The 12,271-nt window shown below is 48.1% G+C and overlaps 2 protein-coding genes across 3 annotated transcripts in view; both read right to left on the bottom strand.

The window, feature by feature from the left end:
- The window catches only part of LOC110135789 (N-acetyllactosaminide beta-1,6-N-acetylglucosaminyl-transferase-like), an 88,808-nt gene that overhangs the window by 46,080 nt on the left and 30,457 nt on the right, over positions 1-12,271 (bottom strand). The gene's annotated exons all lie outside the window — the stretch shown is intronic.
- LOC110135790 (N-acetyllactosaminide beta-1,6-N-acetylglucosaminyl-transferase-like) lies at positions 7,105-11,095 on the bottom strand. Its single transcript, XM_020891089.2, has 2 exons — positions 9,102-11,095; positions 7,105-7,180 (listed from the first exon to the last, which is right to left on the bottom strand). Exons 1-2 carry the CDS (start codon positions 10,018-10,020, stop codon positions 7,134-7,136), a joined length of 966 nt encoding a protein of 321 aa, XP_020746748.2. The 5' UTR covers positions 10,021-11,095; the 3' UTR covers positions 7,105-7,133.

Here is a 12,271-nt window from a genome sequence, read left to right as displayed (position 1 = left end):
AGGGTCATTTTCTTCATTAGATAATGGGTTACTGCCATCACTGTTGCCCAAAGCAACAGCCCTGTACAAACCCAGATCTGGTCTTTAAAGTAGGGTCTTCTGCTATTAGGCTGCCCTTTGCATTTCTTTAGTACAGAGTTAGGTGCCCACTGGTTAAGTTCACAGATAGTGGACTGCGGATTGGAGCACAGTCTGGCTTGAACTGGTGCTGCCCCCAGGATGAACTTGGCATTGAGCAGCCTTCCCAAGATGAACCAGATGCTTTGGAAAAACAGAGAGAGGGAGAACAGTCCTTTTGCTGTTGACCAGGGGAGGAAGGACTTCAGGAAAATTCTCAGAAAACCTGAATATGCTAGAAGACGCAGTCTGAAGCTGACCCATTAAGATTTGGCAAAGGGATCTAGACGTGTGTGTGTGTGTGTGTGTGTGTGTGTGTGGTGACAGAGAGGGTGGTTGATTTGAAGCTGAGTTGGCAGCAGTGCTGATGGGCATATAAAACATTATTTCCATTTGATTCAGTTCAGTAAATATTTATTCTTAGTCTACTGGATGCTATGTTGAGCTGCCAAAAATATAAAAGACCCTAAAGAGATAATAGTTGTCAGGGCAATATGATATACACGTTCACAATTACAGCGCAAAGAAGATCACAGAATGACATAAAGGAGTTACAACAAAGCTTGACAAAATTGAGATTAAAAACCAGCAAACACTTCCCACATGACAAGGCCTTGAGTGTAGACATATTCAGGCCATGATTTAAATAGGAGAAATCGAAGAGAATGACTCAAGGAAAGAGGAGGAAAAGTAGCAAAGGCAGAAATACAGGCATGGTTTTTCTGGAGTGTCTCTTTCAGGGAAGGCAGCCTTGGCAATTAATTAATCAGTGACACTGAAGTGGCGTTCCACAGGGTTTTGCAAATGTCCCTCATTCAACGTCCTACGTTGAGACGATTGGATGGAATAATTCAGTAAGCTGTTGTTGAAAGTCACTGAGGCTTTTGGAATTGAGAAGTTATTCTTTGAAGAAAAATATGTCAAGAGTGTTAGAATGATTTGAAGAGGGAGACTTGTGGGCCAGAGACACCACATGGACAGGTCTAACGATCAACTTGACAGGTTGGCACCACGGGCCGGAGTTAGAGCAGTAATGATGGAACCACAATGGTGATGTTTACTGGACACACGCAGAATGTATGGAATGTGCTGATTAGGTCTGAGGCGCTGGAAGAGGAGATGTCAGCTGACTTGGAGGATGGCGGTGCCTGAGGTTCTGGAGAAGGGGGCTATGGGAAGTAGGCCAATGAAATGGGGAGGTGTGAGCAAGGGCCAGTGGGAGCCTCGGGAATAGATACCCAAAGGCCTGGGAGGAATGCAGAGAGGGCCTGGGGAACACAATGGAGACTTATGATTCATCAGGACAGAATGGGGTTGAGCTTGGAGGCCAATGAGGTCACCAAGGGAGGCGGAATAGCAAGAGCCGAAAAGCAAACCTGGTAAAGACTCTCGGGGGATGTTTCCTGAGACCTAAACTCTCCCCAGTTCTACATTTCACTGAGGCCAGTGGCTCTAAATCAACTACTCTCCAAGTCGCAGTTCAGCAGCCAGTGACCATGAATATGAACAGAGCAGAATCCACTTAAATACATTTCCAAAGAGGGGTTATAAAAGCAATGCCTTTTAACACACATGGCAACTTTTTCCTAAGGTGGAAGCCACCGCTCAAAGTTCTGGGTGACAAAGTATTGTCCAAAGACTGCTGGCTTCAGACAATCATTCCTTCATGGCACTTTTATCTCTGCCTGCCTTTTCGGAGTAAGAACAACTTTTCGAAAAGAACGACTCTATACGATGCCTTGAGGATCGGAGGCAGAACCCTAAATTAGAAGTAGGATGATCTAAATTTGGGCCCTGACCTTGCAAATTCCTAGCCAATAAATAAACTCAACAAACATTTAGAGAAGGTACTCATACTGCAGATAGGCTGGGTTTCAAAGTCAACAGGTACGGGGAAGACAGCGTGTAGGCAGAATTCCTCTGGAGGAAGGCCCTGGGAAGGAGCCCCGTTAAGACGAAACAGTCTGTCCATAATTCCAACACGGCACATTCTCCCTTGAATCTGGGTCCAGAGAGTGACTTATGAGCACCGAATGGAGAGCTTGGCTTTAGCTGAGGAGCCGAGTCATGAGATCACACTGTCTCTTTAAGGTTGGTGAGCCCCGAAAACCAAGACCTCCTCATGGGAATAAGCAGAATGCACCTGTGGACACCAGACGTGTGTGGAATGGTGGGCAGGGGAGGGATGACCATTTAAACTTACATACACTGTGTGTGTGCCCGTACATGTGTGTGAGACAGAGAGAGAGAGAGAGAATCTAGTTGAGTTTGCACAAATGACTCCGAGGAGCCAGGACTCCATTGCTCATTCGCCAGACGTTGTGCAGGGAATAAGGAAAAAGAAATTAGCAGGTGCCGGTGCTACCCTTGTAGGTCAGTCTCCCAGGGCCCCTCTCAGAACACGGACACAGCACGGCAAGACCGACAGGAGTACATGGGATACGGCGGGGATGGAGTCCATCGGAGTGAGCATCAGGAAAGGCTCTTTAGAGAATGTGACTCTGAGCTGAATCTTTGAAGAAAAGCACACGCCAATCAGAGGAGGGAGAGGGAGGCAGAGCCTTCTAGAGCCTCTGGGCGGGGGGACCGGCAAGACTCGAGGCAAGGAGGCTGAGCAGTTTGAAGGTCATGGAGGCCACATGGCAATGAGCCCCCTTTCAGCAGAGGGGCCAGGATGTCACGCTTAGGTAACGGGGATCCACAGCTAGCGTCTAAGGAGAGAGACGTGGTCACAGGACGACAGTGCTTTTATCAAGTTCATTCCGTCACTGGAGGATGGATTAAAGAAGGCTGAGAACGGCATCAGGGGAAGTTGTTAGAAAAGGAAGTTAGACTATCGTCGGAGAGAGATGAGCAGAGAGGGGGTGATGGCACAGGACTCGGAAAGGAGGCCAACAGCCAGACCCCACTCACGGACCATTCACCGGGTCCCTGGCAGGAGCCAGGCCCCTGCCTCTGCTGCTAATAACCCTATGAATGGGCGCTGCCGGGTCAACTTTCCCCCGTGACCCCCACACTAGGGCCTTGCCCACGTCACGCCAGGTCCAGCTCTCACCCTCGATCCCTCGGGCCCCCACGCTGGCTGCTTTTCTGGCTCCTGGACACACGGAACCCTTGCTCACCTGGGGGTCTTGGCAACCCCTCATCCCCCTGCCGGGAACCCCCTACTCCTTCCCATGGCTCTCCTCACTTTGCAGCTGCAGATCATGTCTGCTTTCACCAAGAGGTTGGTCCCTTCCTGGGTTTCCTTCATCACACTTAGAGAGTGTCTAATTATCTTATCAATCTGCTTTTTATTGTCTGTCTCCTACTTCTAGAATATTCCATAAGAGGAGGGGCCTGATCTGTTACTCACTATTATATACTTGAAAGTGAAGGCGATAGTCCGACTATCAGTCGTGTCCAACTCTTTTGTGACCCCATGGCCTGTAGCCTGCCAAGTTCCTCTGTCCATGGGATTCTCCAGGCAAGAACACTGGAGTGGGTAGTCATTCCCTTCTTCTGGGAATCTTCCTGACCCAGGGATAGAACCCAGGTTTTCTGCATTGCAGAGAGATTCTTTACCATCTGAGCCACGAGGGAAGCCCAGAATATGCTTATTCACTATTCTATCTCAGACTCAGCACAGTGTCCAAGTGCTCAGTAGGGTGGGGGGAGGGATAATTATGAGTTTGGAATTAACATAGACACGCTGCCCTCCAGTCTTCGCCCAATCTTGTCCACCAGGCTCCTCTGTCCATGGAATTCTCCAGGCAAGAATACTGGAGAGGGTTGTTGCCATTCCCTTTTCCAGGGATCTTCCCAACCCAGGGATTGAACCTGGGCCTCCTGCATTGCAGGCAAATCCCTTACCATCTGAGCCACCAAGGAAGCCCAGAGGCACACTACTACATATAAAATAGATAACTGGGGCTCCCCTGGTGGTCCAGGGCTAAGACTGTGTGCGCCCATGCAGGGTCCCTGGGTTTGATCTCTGGTCAGGAAGCTAGATTCTGCGTGCCACAACTAAAGATCCCACGTGCCAGAACTAAGGCCTGGGGCAGCCAAATAAACATCTAAAAAGACAGATAATCAACAAGGATCTGCTGTGTAGCACAGGAAACTGTACTCAAAATTTTGTAATAACTTGTAAGGGAAAATAATCTGAAAAGGGATATGTATGTATGTATGCATAAGTGAATCACTTTGCTACATACCTGAAACTAATACAACATTGTAAACCAACTATATTTCAATAAAATAAATTTACTGAATGAATATCTATATTACAGGTGAAGAATATGATAATAATAACAGTAACAACAATAAAAACAATGAACACTCTAAATATGTGCTGGGCACTGGCCAAACTCATTGAAGCCTCACAGATCTGATGTAAACATCATTATTGCCTCCATTTTACAGATGGGGGAACAGAGGCTCCCACATTTAGGTAGCTTGTCCAGTTACATGCCTTGTAAATGGCAGAGCAGCTGGTCGGTTCCTGGGTCCAGCTTTCAACATCTGTGCTACACGGCTACTCTGATGCTGCTGCTGGGACTGTCAGGAATAAAAACCTTTCTTTTCTCCCAAGAGGGCCAGCTGTGAGAAGCAAACACTTGGGGCTACTTCTGAGTCTCTCTGACACCATGTGGGGAGGGAGAAACTGAAAACCGTCTACTCAGAGATACAGTGACTATCTCAGACCACACTGGGACTTCCCTGGCTTTAGCATGGAAGGCCCATGCCCAAGATGCTCCCTCAGACATGTGCACACAGGGACAACTGGTCACCTTACAGAGAGAGGACTCTGGTGTATTAGAATCCCAAATACACTGTTCCGAGCCTTGGTCTAGCTTTACTTGGAGGCCCTCCTTGGACACCTCAGTTCTGTTGACACGATCCGGTAAATCCCGGTGCGTTTGTTTAAGCAACTTCGAGGTGCATTTCTGTCACATGCGCCTCGAAGAGTCATAACACACACCCAAAGAAAGTCCATGTATAAATAAAACTCAAAGTTAAAAAAGCAAAATAAATCAAAGTAAGAAACATGTTATTTTTAGTACTGAAAGATGAGGAAATGTGGTCATTTCTGAGGTTGAGGTAATCTATTTGACGAAGGGGCTCAAAAGAAACAAAAGTATACAAAATGGAAAGAGGAAAAGGCAAATAAAAACATTCTTATGGAAGAAAGGCCTCATGGCATGAGAAAGGTCAGAAGAATGATGAGCAAAAATCCAAAAGAACAGGGGGTGGGGGTAAAACGGAGCCGAAACCAAAGCATGGAGCAGTTTTGCCTTTTCCTTTTCTTTTTTTCTCGAACTATTTTAAGCCCTTTTTTTGGCTGCGGCACGCAGGTTCCTTAGCTGTGGCGTGCAGGATCTTCGTTTCCTGCACCGTAAGGCAGGGTCTTAACCACTGGACCGCTAGGGAAGTCTAGCTTTAGGTTTTCATTAGATCCACTGTAAAGTGGGACCAGAAGACAAGTGAGCTTCTGGTGGAAGGGACTGTGAAAAAACTCGACCAGAAGTGGCTTCTGAAGACACTCAACAACCACACAAGACTTAAAACATCTCAATGGTCTCTGGCACTCTGCCCTGGGGCAGACAAGCCAAAGAAAATGCTATGGGAATAACCAGAAAAACTAGGGAAAACAGGCTTTTCAGGTGACAGACAGCAGTGATAACAATGACTGGAGAAGTTCGAAAACATTAGCAGGAACCAGAATTCATACCGGGGGCACAGGATAGAGCCTCAGGCTCACCCTAAACCCCACGCTCTATAGCATGAGTCAGAGAAATTCGTGCTCCTGGAGGGTTCCTTTGAGAATGTGGCCAGAAGGTAGAAATCGAGATAATCCATCTGTACACCGCCACACAGGGTGGAATGAGAGCCGCTCTTCCTGGCCTCCCCCAAAGAAGGACTCTCTCTGGCCTGGCCAGCGCCATTTCTCATTCTAACAGAGTTGGAGAAAACCTAAGTGTTGGAAACCAAGAGAGAATTCATTGTCTCAATAGAAAGACAATATAGAAAAAAAAAAAAAAAGCAGTGTGAGGATATGCGACTCAGTCCTACCTCAATGAATATACTTTCACGGAGTCACTCATTTTAAACTGTTCTCCTTTAGTTTTCTGATATCATTCACAAACAGGATCCTAGTGGTGTTCATGGTCCCAGTCCTTTTGTGGGTGTTTCAGGGAGCACGATATGTCTGTGCAGGGTCTCTCTAACACAAACACTTTAGGATATTTAGCAGGACTTCCCCGGTGGTCCAGTGGCTAAGACGCCTCTGCACTTTCAATGCAGGGGGCCCAGGTTCGATCTCTGGTCAGGGAACTAGATCCAACTTGCCACCACTAAGAGTTCGCAAGCCACAGCTAAAGATCCCTCTAAGACCTGGCACAGCCAAGGAGGTAAATAAATAACTACGTAAAAAAAGATCTTTTAGGATATGTGAGACAGAGAGAGAAGGAAACTTTGAGGGAGGCAAGGAAAAGCACTATCTGAACTTGGAGAAAGATGTTTATGCTGTGTTTATCAAAGGACTTTTCCCCTTAAAACATGACACGGAGAAGGGAAGAGCTGATATGGGCAAAGGGTGCCTGTTAATAAAGAACCAGGTTCACGCACCTGATCCTAAGTCACAGGGAACGCTCAAGTGGAAAACCACTGGAGAGACTGGAGCACTGGCATCGCCTTTGAAGAAGGGGCGGTCCAGCACCGGGGCCAGAGCACTTGACGGCTTATTTTCTTTGTCACCTGTGATTCGGGAAGGGCCCACCTTTGGGCAGGATATCCTCCTGCCAGCTCCCTGAACCAGGATGCCACCCGCAATGTAAGAGAGGAAGGTGGCAAGCGCCTGGGAAGTGGCATATTCTGAAAGGCATCCCTTGAAGAATCAGATCACTGAGGGTCCTCAGCGCGAAGCCCTCGCCTCCAGTTTCCCACAGGGGTGATGACAGGCACTTGCCAAGGCCAAGGGGCAACAAGACTGAGGGAGTCTAGACTCACCAGTATCTCGGCCTTTCTACAAGTCCTCAATAGCTGCGTGCTATGTGTTTATGTGGTTCTGAGTATGTGCCCTCTGCAAAAAAAAAAAAAAAAAAAAAGGCATATGTAGGAACAAAAAAAACGGGTCTTGCTTATTGGGTCTTTTATTTTGTAGCTGGGGAGATAGGAGGTTCCAAGAGACGACTTATGTGGAAAATTCCTTGGACAGAAGAGCCTGGCAGGCTCCTGTCCACGGAGTCACAAGAGTTAGACACGGTTTAGTGAGTAAACCACCACCACTACCATACACTCACCAAGAGAGGGCAGAAGGCAGGGAGCTACCCCACGAACCTATGGCAAAAATGGTCTTGTCTCCTGAGCCTATCCAGGTATATCATTTCCAGGTATATCATTCTCAGCCTCCTGCCTTTATTTCACCAGGGCTGGAAAGGAGAAGGGGACTAAGGTGGAAAAAGGGGGCGGGAGGAGGGCGGTGAAAGATTATTTTTTCCTTGATTTTCTTAAGTTGATTTGACATTGCTAAGTCTAACCATCCCTCTGCTAAGCAAACACAGACATTTAACACTAACCCAAACCCATGCTTTTCCTTTTTTTAAGAAACGACAAAAAAAAAAAAAAAGAAAAGAAACGACAATTCAGGCTTTTGTGAAGTGACAACTGCCTTCATCTCAGTATGATATCTCTGGAACCACGTGGCTAGTATCAAACCATTATAAATCTCAAGAGGATAGTGAAAACACAAAGGGAATAAACATTTAAACATGAAAACCAGCCTCTAAGTACCTAACGTTCCCCACCCAAGATGGAAACAACACGTTAAAAGTGAAAAGGCGGAGGCCCTAGGCAGAGGGAGGTCAGGACAGAGAGTGTGCATTGATGGGAGCAAGCCCTGTTCCCCAGCCAGTCACCCAGGGACTCAGAGGCCAAACACGGCATTTTCCAGAGAATGCTGGCATGTTTATCGCCCAGCAGGCCCTGCCCTGCAGTCTAAGAGCACCTACCAGTGTTTCCAACTTGGCAGCCCCCCAAAAACCAGAACAATGATTGTTTTTCTCTAGCTATAATAATGCTGTCGAGTTCATCAGAGATCCATTTTGTATTTTTCAGTGAGTCCAAAGCATGCTGTTTCCTTCAGAAGAAATCCAATCATGTTTTATATAGTTTTAAAAATCATTGATCTGGTCCATTAGCACAGGTAGAACTGTTTAGATGAGAAAGGAAAGAGCATCTCCTGGAATCTCATTATTTATCTGAGGTTAAAAATAAATATATTTTTAAAATGTGATGCCTATGACGTGGTACATGCATGAGTCCAAATATTTCTCTGCCCACTGGGTCTTAGGGAAACAGCTGTGGTGCCACAGTAAAGTCTCATGCTTTGCCTCATTCATTCATTCATCTTTTTATTGAGCATTTTACTATGTGTTCTTTGCACGGAGGATACAGCAGGTAAAATAGAAAATGACCCACCTCACAGAGCTAATGCAGACAAGGCCAAAAACAAATCCATGTAAATAAGTAGATTTAATAATCCCAGAAGATGATGAAAATCTCTGAAGGAAAAGAGTGGGATGGTCAGTTTAGCTTCTCAGAGTTGATGACATCTGGCTGATGAGGGGGAAACCAGGAATGGGCAGGGGAATGGCCAAGCCAATGGCCCTGGGGTTACAGCAAGTCTGACAAATCTGGGGAAAAGAAAGAACACCAGAGGGGATGGGGCGCAATTCATCCTGACTGCGACCAAGATTTAATAAGATGATAAATGCAAGAGAACACGACGAACTGCAGATCAATACCACTAAGAGGTATTGGTTTGGCTTGGTTAGACTACTGAATTGTCACCTAAAGAACATCATTCTTTCAGGGTTTAGAAAGAATTCAAGTGAAAGCTACATACTTCAGCTTTTATCTCCTAATCAGAAAGGAGCAGGAGCTCGAAAAGCCCTTTCAAGTCCAGAATGTTGCCTTCACGTGAAACAGGGAATCCCACATACCTGGAATCCTATTGAGCGTCACCCAGTAATGTTCATCCGGACTGAAGGTGTCTTTGGACCACTGGAGCAGGTCAAGGGCCCGTGGGTCGTGGAGGACAAAGTTGGTAAACTCTCTGGACAGGGCCACATAGGCAGAGCCAAAGTAGATGGTTAGGTTGTGGGGAGGAGGCGGCTTCAAGGCTGTGGTCCTCACCACATAGGAGAGCCCCTTGCCTAGGTGCTCTCGGTGGACATACTTAGTCCGCCCAATTGCGTGAGCTGGGGGCAGCACCCCGGGGGTGATGTTTTTCCCTTTAAATCCCTTCAGATACTGAACGATTTCCCTGTTGGTTTTCAGGGGGAAATCTTGCCCACAGGTGTTGAGGGCGTATTTCCATGGAACCTCCGAGGCTGCAAGATCTTTGATGCAGTTCAGGTCAGCCTGGAGCCTGGAAATCCCACCGTAGACCACGGGCTCCATCTTGGAAGCCAGAAAAGCATTTGGGAAGCAGCTCAGTAATTGCTCCACTGAGTCTTTAAACTCAACTGTCGCTTTCTCATCCACATGTACACAGTAGACGTTCTGAGGCATGTAAACAGCCCTGAAGAGCCTTGCAAAGGTGTCGAAGTTGTGATGGATGGCCATGATATATGCCAAAGGAAACTCGGCTTCTTCCTTGGATAAGGGCTCCGTGATATAGTGGCTTTGGGTCACGGACGCCTTGCAGGAAGACTTCCCATACATCATCAGTTTGTTTCTCCAGAATAATGGTGTTTTGTCTTTGATAAGGGATGTGCAAACTTGAGTCAGCATCCAAGTGTCTGAGTTATTTAGCTTCTGGAAGCCTTGCTCTCCCCCAAAGTTGAACAGGCAAAACACGATGAAAACGATGACACAAGAGACAGAAACGATGAAGAGGGAACGCATCGGCGCAGGCATGCCTCCAAGAGGAGTTCAGAGTTCAAAGACCGTCAAAATCGGTTAAGTCCTCTCCCAAACTTACTTCTTCCCTCTGGGTTCTTAGCTTGGTGCATACTCCGGGCATTCCTACCCTGAAGGGGAGGCTGGTGAATTTCCCGGGTTTCCACGCGGGAGTCCAGCCGCTGGCGCTCTCCCCAGGCTGATAGTAGCGACTGATCCCGCCCCGGCCTCTGCCTCCCAAGTCGCCTTTGTCTACACCCCGCAGCAGGTTGCCTTAAGCCCAGCCTCTTCCCCTCCCAGCGGCTTCCCAGCTCGCCGCAGCTGCCGGTTTCACTACAACTCCGGTCATTCCTTTCCCCCCGCCGCCTGAAGCTTTAGTTTCTCAAATATCTTTTTCCTTCCATTTCGCAAGGTTTTTCTCTCTCCGACCCCCTCCCCCTTGCTGTGGTCATTCGGGGAATGAGTACAGTAAGAGTGAAAAGTCGAAATGATGCCCTTCGCGTGCCATTTCCTGCTAGTCACTCCACAGGCTGCGACACTCACCCCCGCTTGTTTCCCGTGACCGGGAGGGTCCCTCGACCCTCCCAGCACAATCGTGGGTGTACCCGGTAGCCTCCATCCTCAAATATGCCGCGTCCGGGTGGGGTGGGTGGGAAAGCAGCGACAAGGTCCCAAAGAAAGCCTCATCCAACTGGCTCGACGGTACCGCGGGGGCCCCGCCCTTCTCTTTTCCAAATCGGGCGCTGAAAGGAGTCCCTGTCCTAGGGGATCTCAAAGTGCAGGCTTCCGTGTCCTGTGACTCGGATCAGCGCAGTCCCTCTCTCCCTGTGCTGCTTGTCCGAGGGCTGAGACAGCGCAGGACCCCCTGGGGTCCTCCCCGGGACACGGCCTCTCCCTGGCCCCTATTTCTTGTTTGTAGGAAATAAGCTTTCTTCGGGATTGCCTGGTGGCTCAGACGGTAAAGCGTCTATCTACAAGCGGGAGACCCGGGTTCGATCCCTGGGTTGGGAAGATCCCCTGGAGAAGGAAATGGCAACCCACTCCAGTATTCTTTTCTGGAGAATCCTATGGACTGAGGAGCCTGGTAGGCTACAGTCCATGGCAGTCCATGGGGTCGCAAAGAGTCGGACAGGACTGAGCGACTTCACTTTCACTTTCAGCCTCCTTGACCTTCCCTGCCCTCCAAAGGGCAGATTCAAACAGTTGCTAATCGCGGGGGGAGGGAGGGGGCAGCGTGCAGACAAAAGGGGAGAAGAGCCAAGAAACAGAAGTACAGCCTTGGGGCAGGGTCCTGGTTCCACCTCAGGGCAAACAGGGAACAGTGTATTTTATCTGCAGAATCTAGGGCCCCTCCCAGGTAGAGGATGGTAACTTCAGATTGAGCAGAGTCCTGCCATCTCAGTTCAGTTCAGTCGCTCTTCGTGACCCCATGGACTGCAGCACGCCAGGCCTCCCTGTCCGTCACCACTTCCCAGAGCTTGCTCAAACTCATTTCCATTAAGTCGGTGATGCCATTCAGCCATCTCATCCTCTGTCATCCCCTTCTCCTCCCACCTTCAATCTTTCCCAGCATCAGGGTCTTTTCCAATGAGTCAGTTCTTCCTTCTCATCAGATGGCCAAAGGATTTGGAGCTTCAGCTTCAGCGTCAGTCCTTCCAATGAATATCCAGGACTGATCTCCTTTAGGATGGACCGGTTGGATCTCCTTGCAGTCCTAGGGACTCTCAAGAGTCTTCTCCAACACCACAGTTCAAAAGCATCAATTCTTCAGCGCTCAGCTTTCCAGTCAGTAAGAACAGTCACACGCCCTGCAGCCCTCATCCCAAAATTTTTCTTAAAAACTATCCCCCAAACGGTTGGGGAGTTCAGGGTTTTAGAGCATACGCCACCCATCCTGTTTGCCTTGTACCTTTATAATGAAAAGTGAAAGTGAAAGTCGCTCAGTTGTGCCTGACACTTTGCAACCCCTCCGACTGTAGTGCACCAGCCTCCTCCATCTGTAGAATTTTCCAGGCAAGAATACTGGCGTGAGTGGCCATTTCTTTTTTCATGCAGATCAACATATGTTCTTTATGATGACTTCCCATGCAACTACAGCCTGCCTTCCCATTTCCCGTCACCTTTGATCTGAAAGTAACTCTCTGAGCCTTCACTCTGTAGCAGTAATGCACTATGGCCACCCCACCCGATGAAGAAAAAAATGTTTTTTAATGCCCCTTCCCTGCTCCCTTTTGAAAAGTCTCTACTTTGCTATCAATAAAGTTAATAG

This window comes from Odocoileus virginianus, chromosome 27, assembly GCF_023699985.2.
Source record: "Odocoileus virginianus isolate 20LAN1187 ecotype Illinois chromosome 27, Ovbor_1.2, whole genome shotgun sequence".
NCBI lineage: Eukaryota > Metazoa > Chordata > Mammalia > Artiodactyla > Cervidae > Odocoileus > Odocoileus virginianus.
This window is presented reverse-complemented; position numbering and strand designations above follow the sequence as displayed.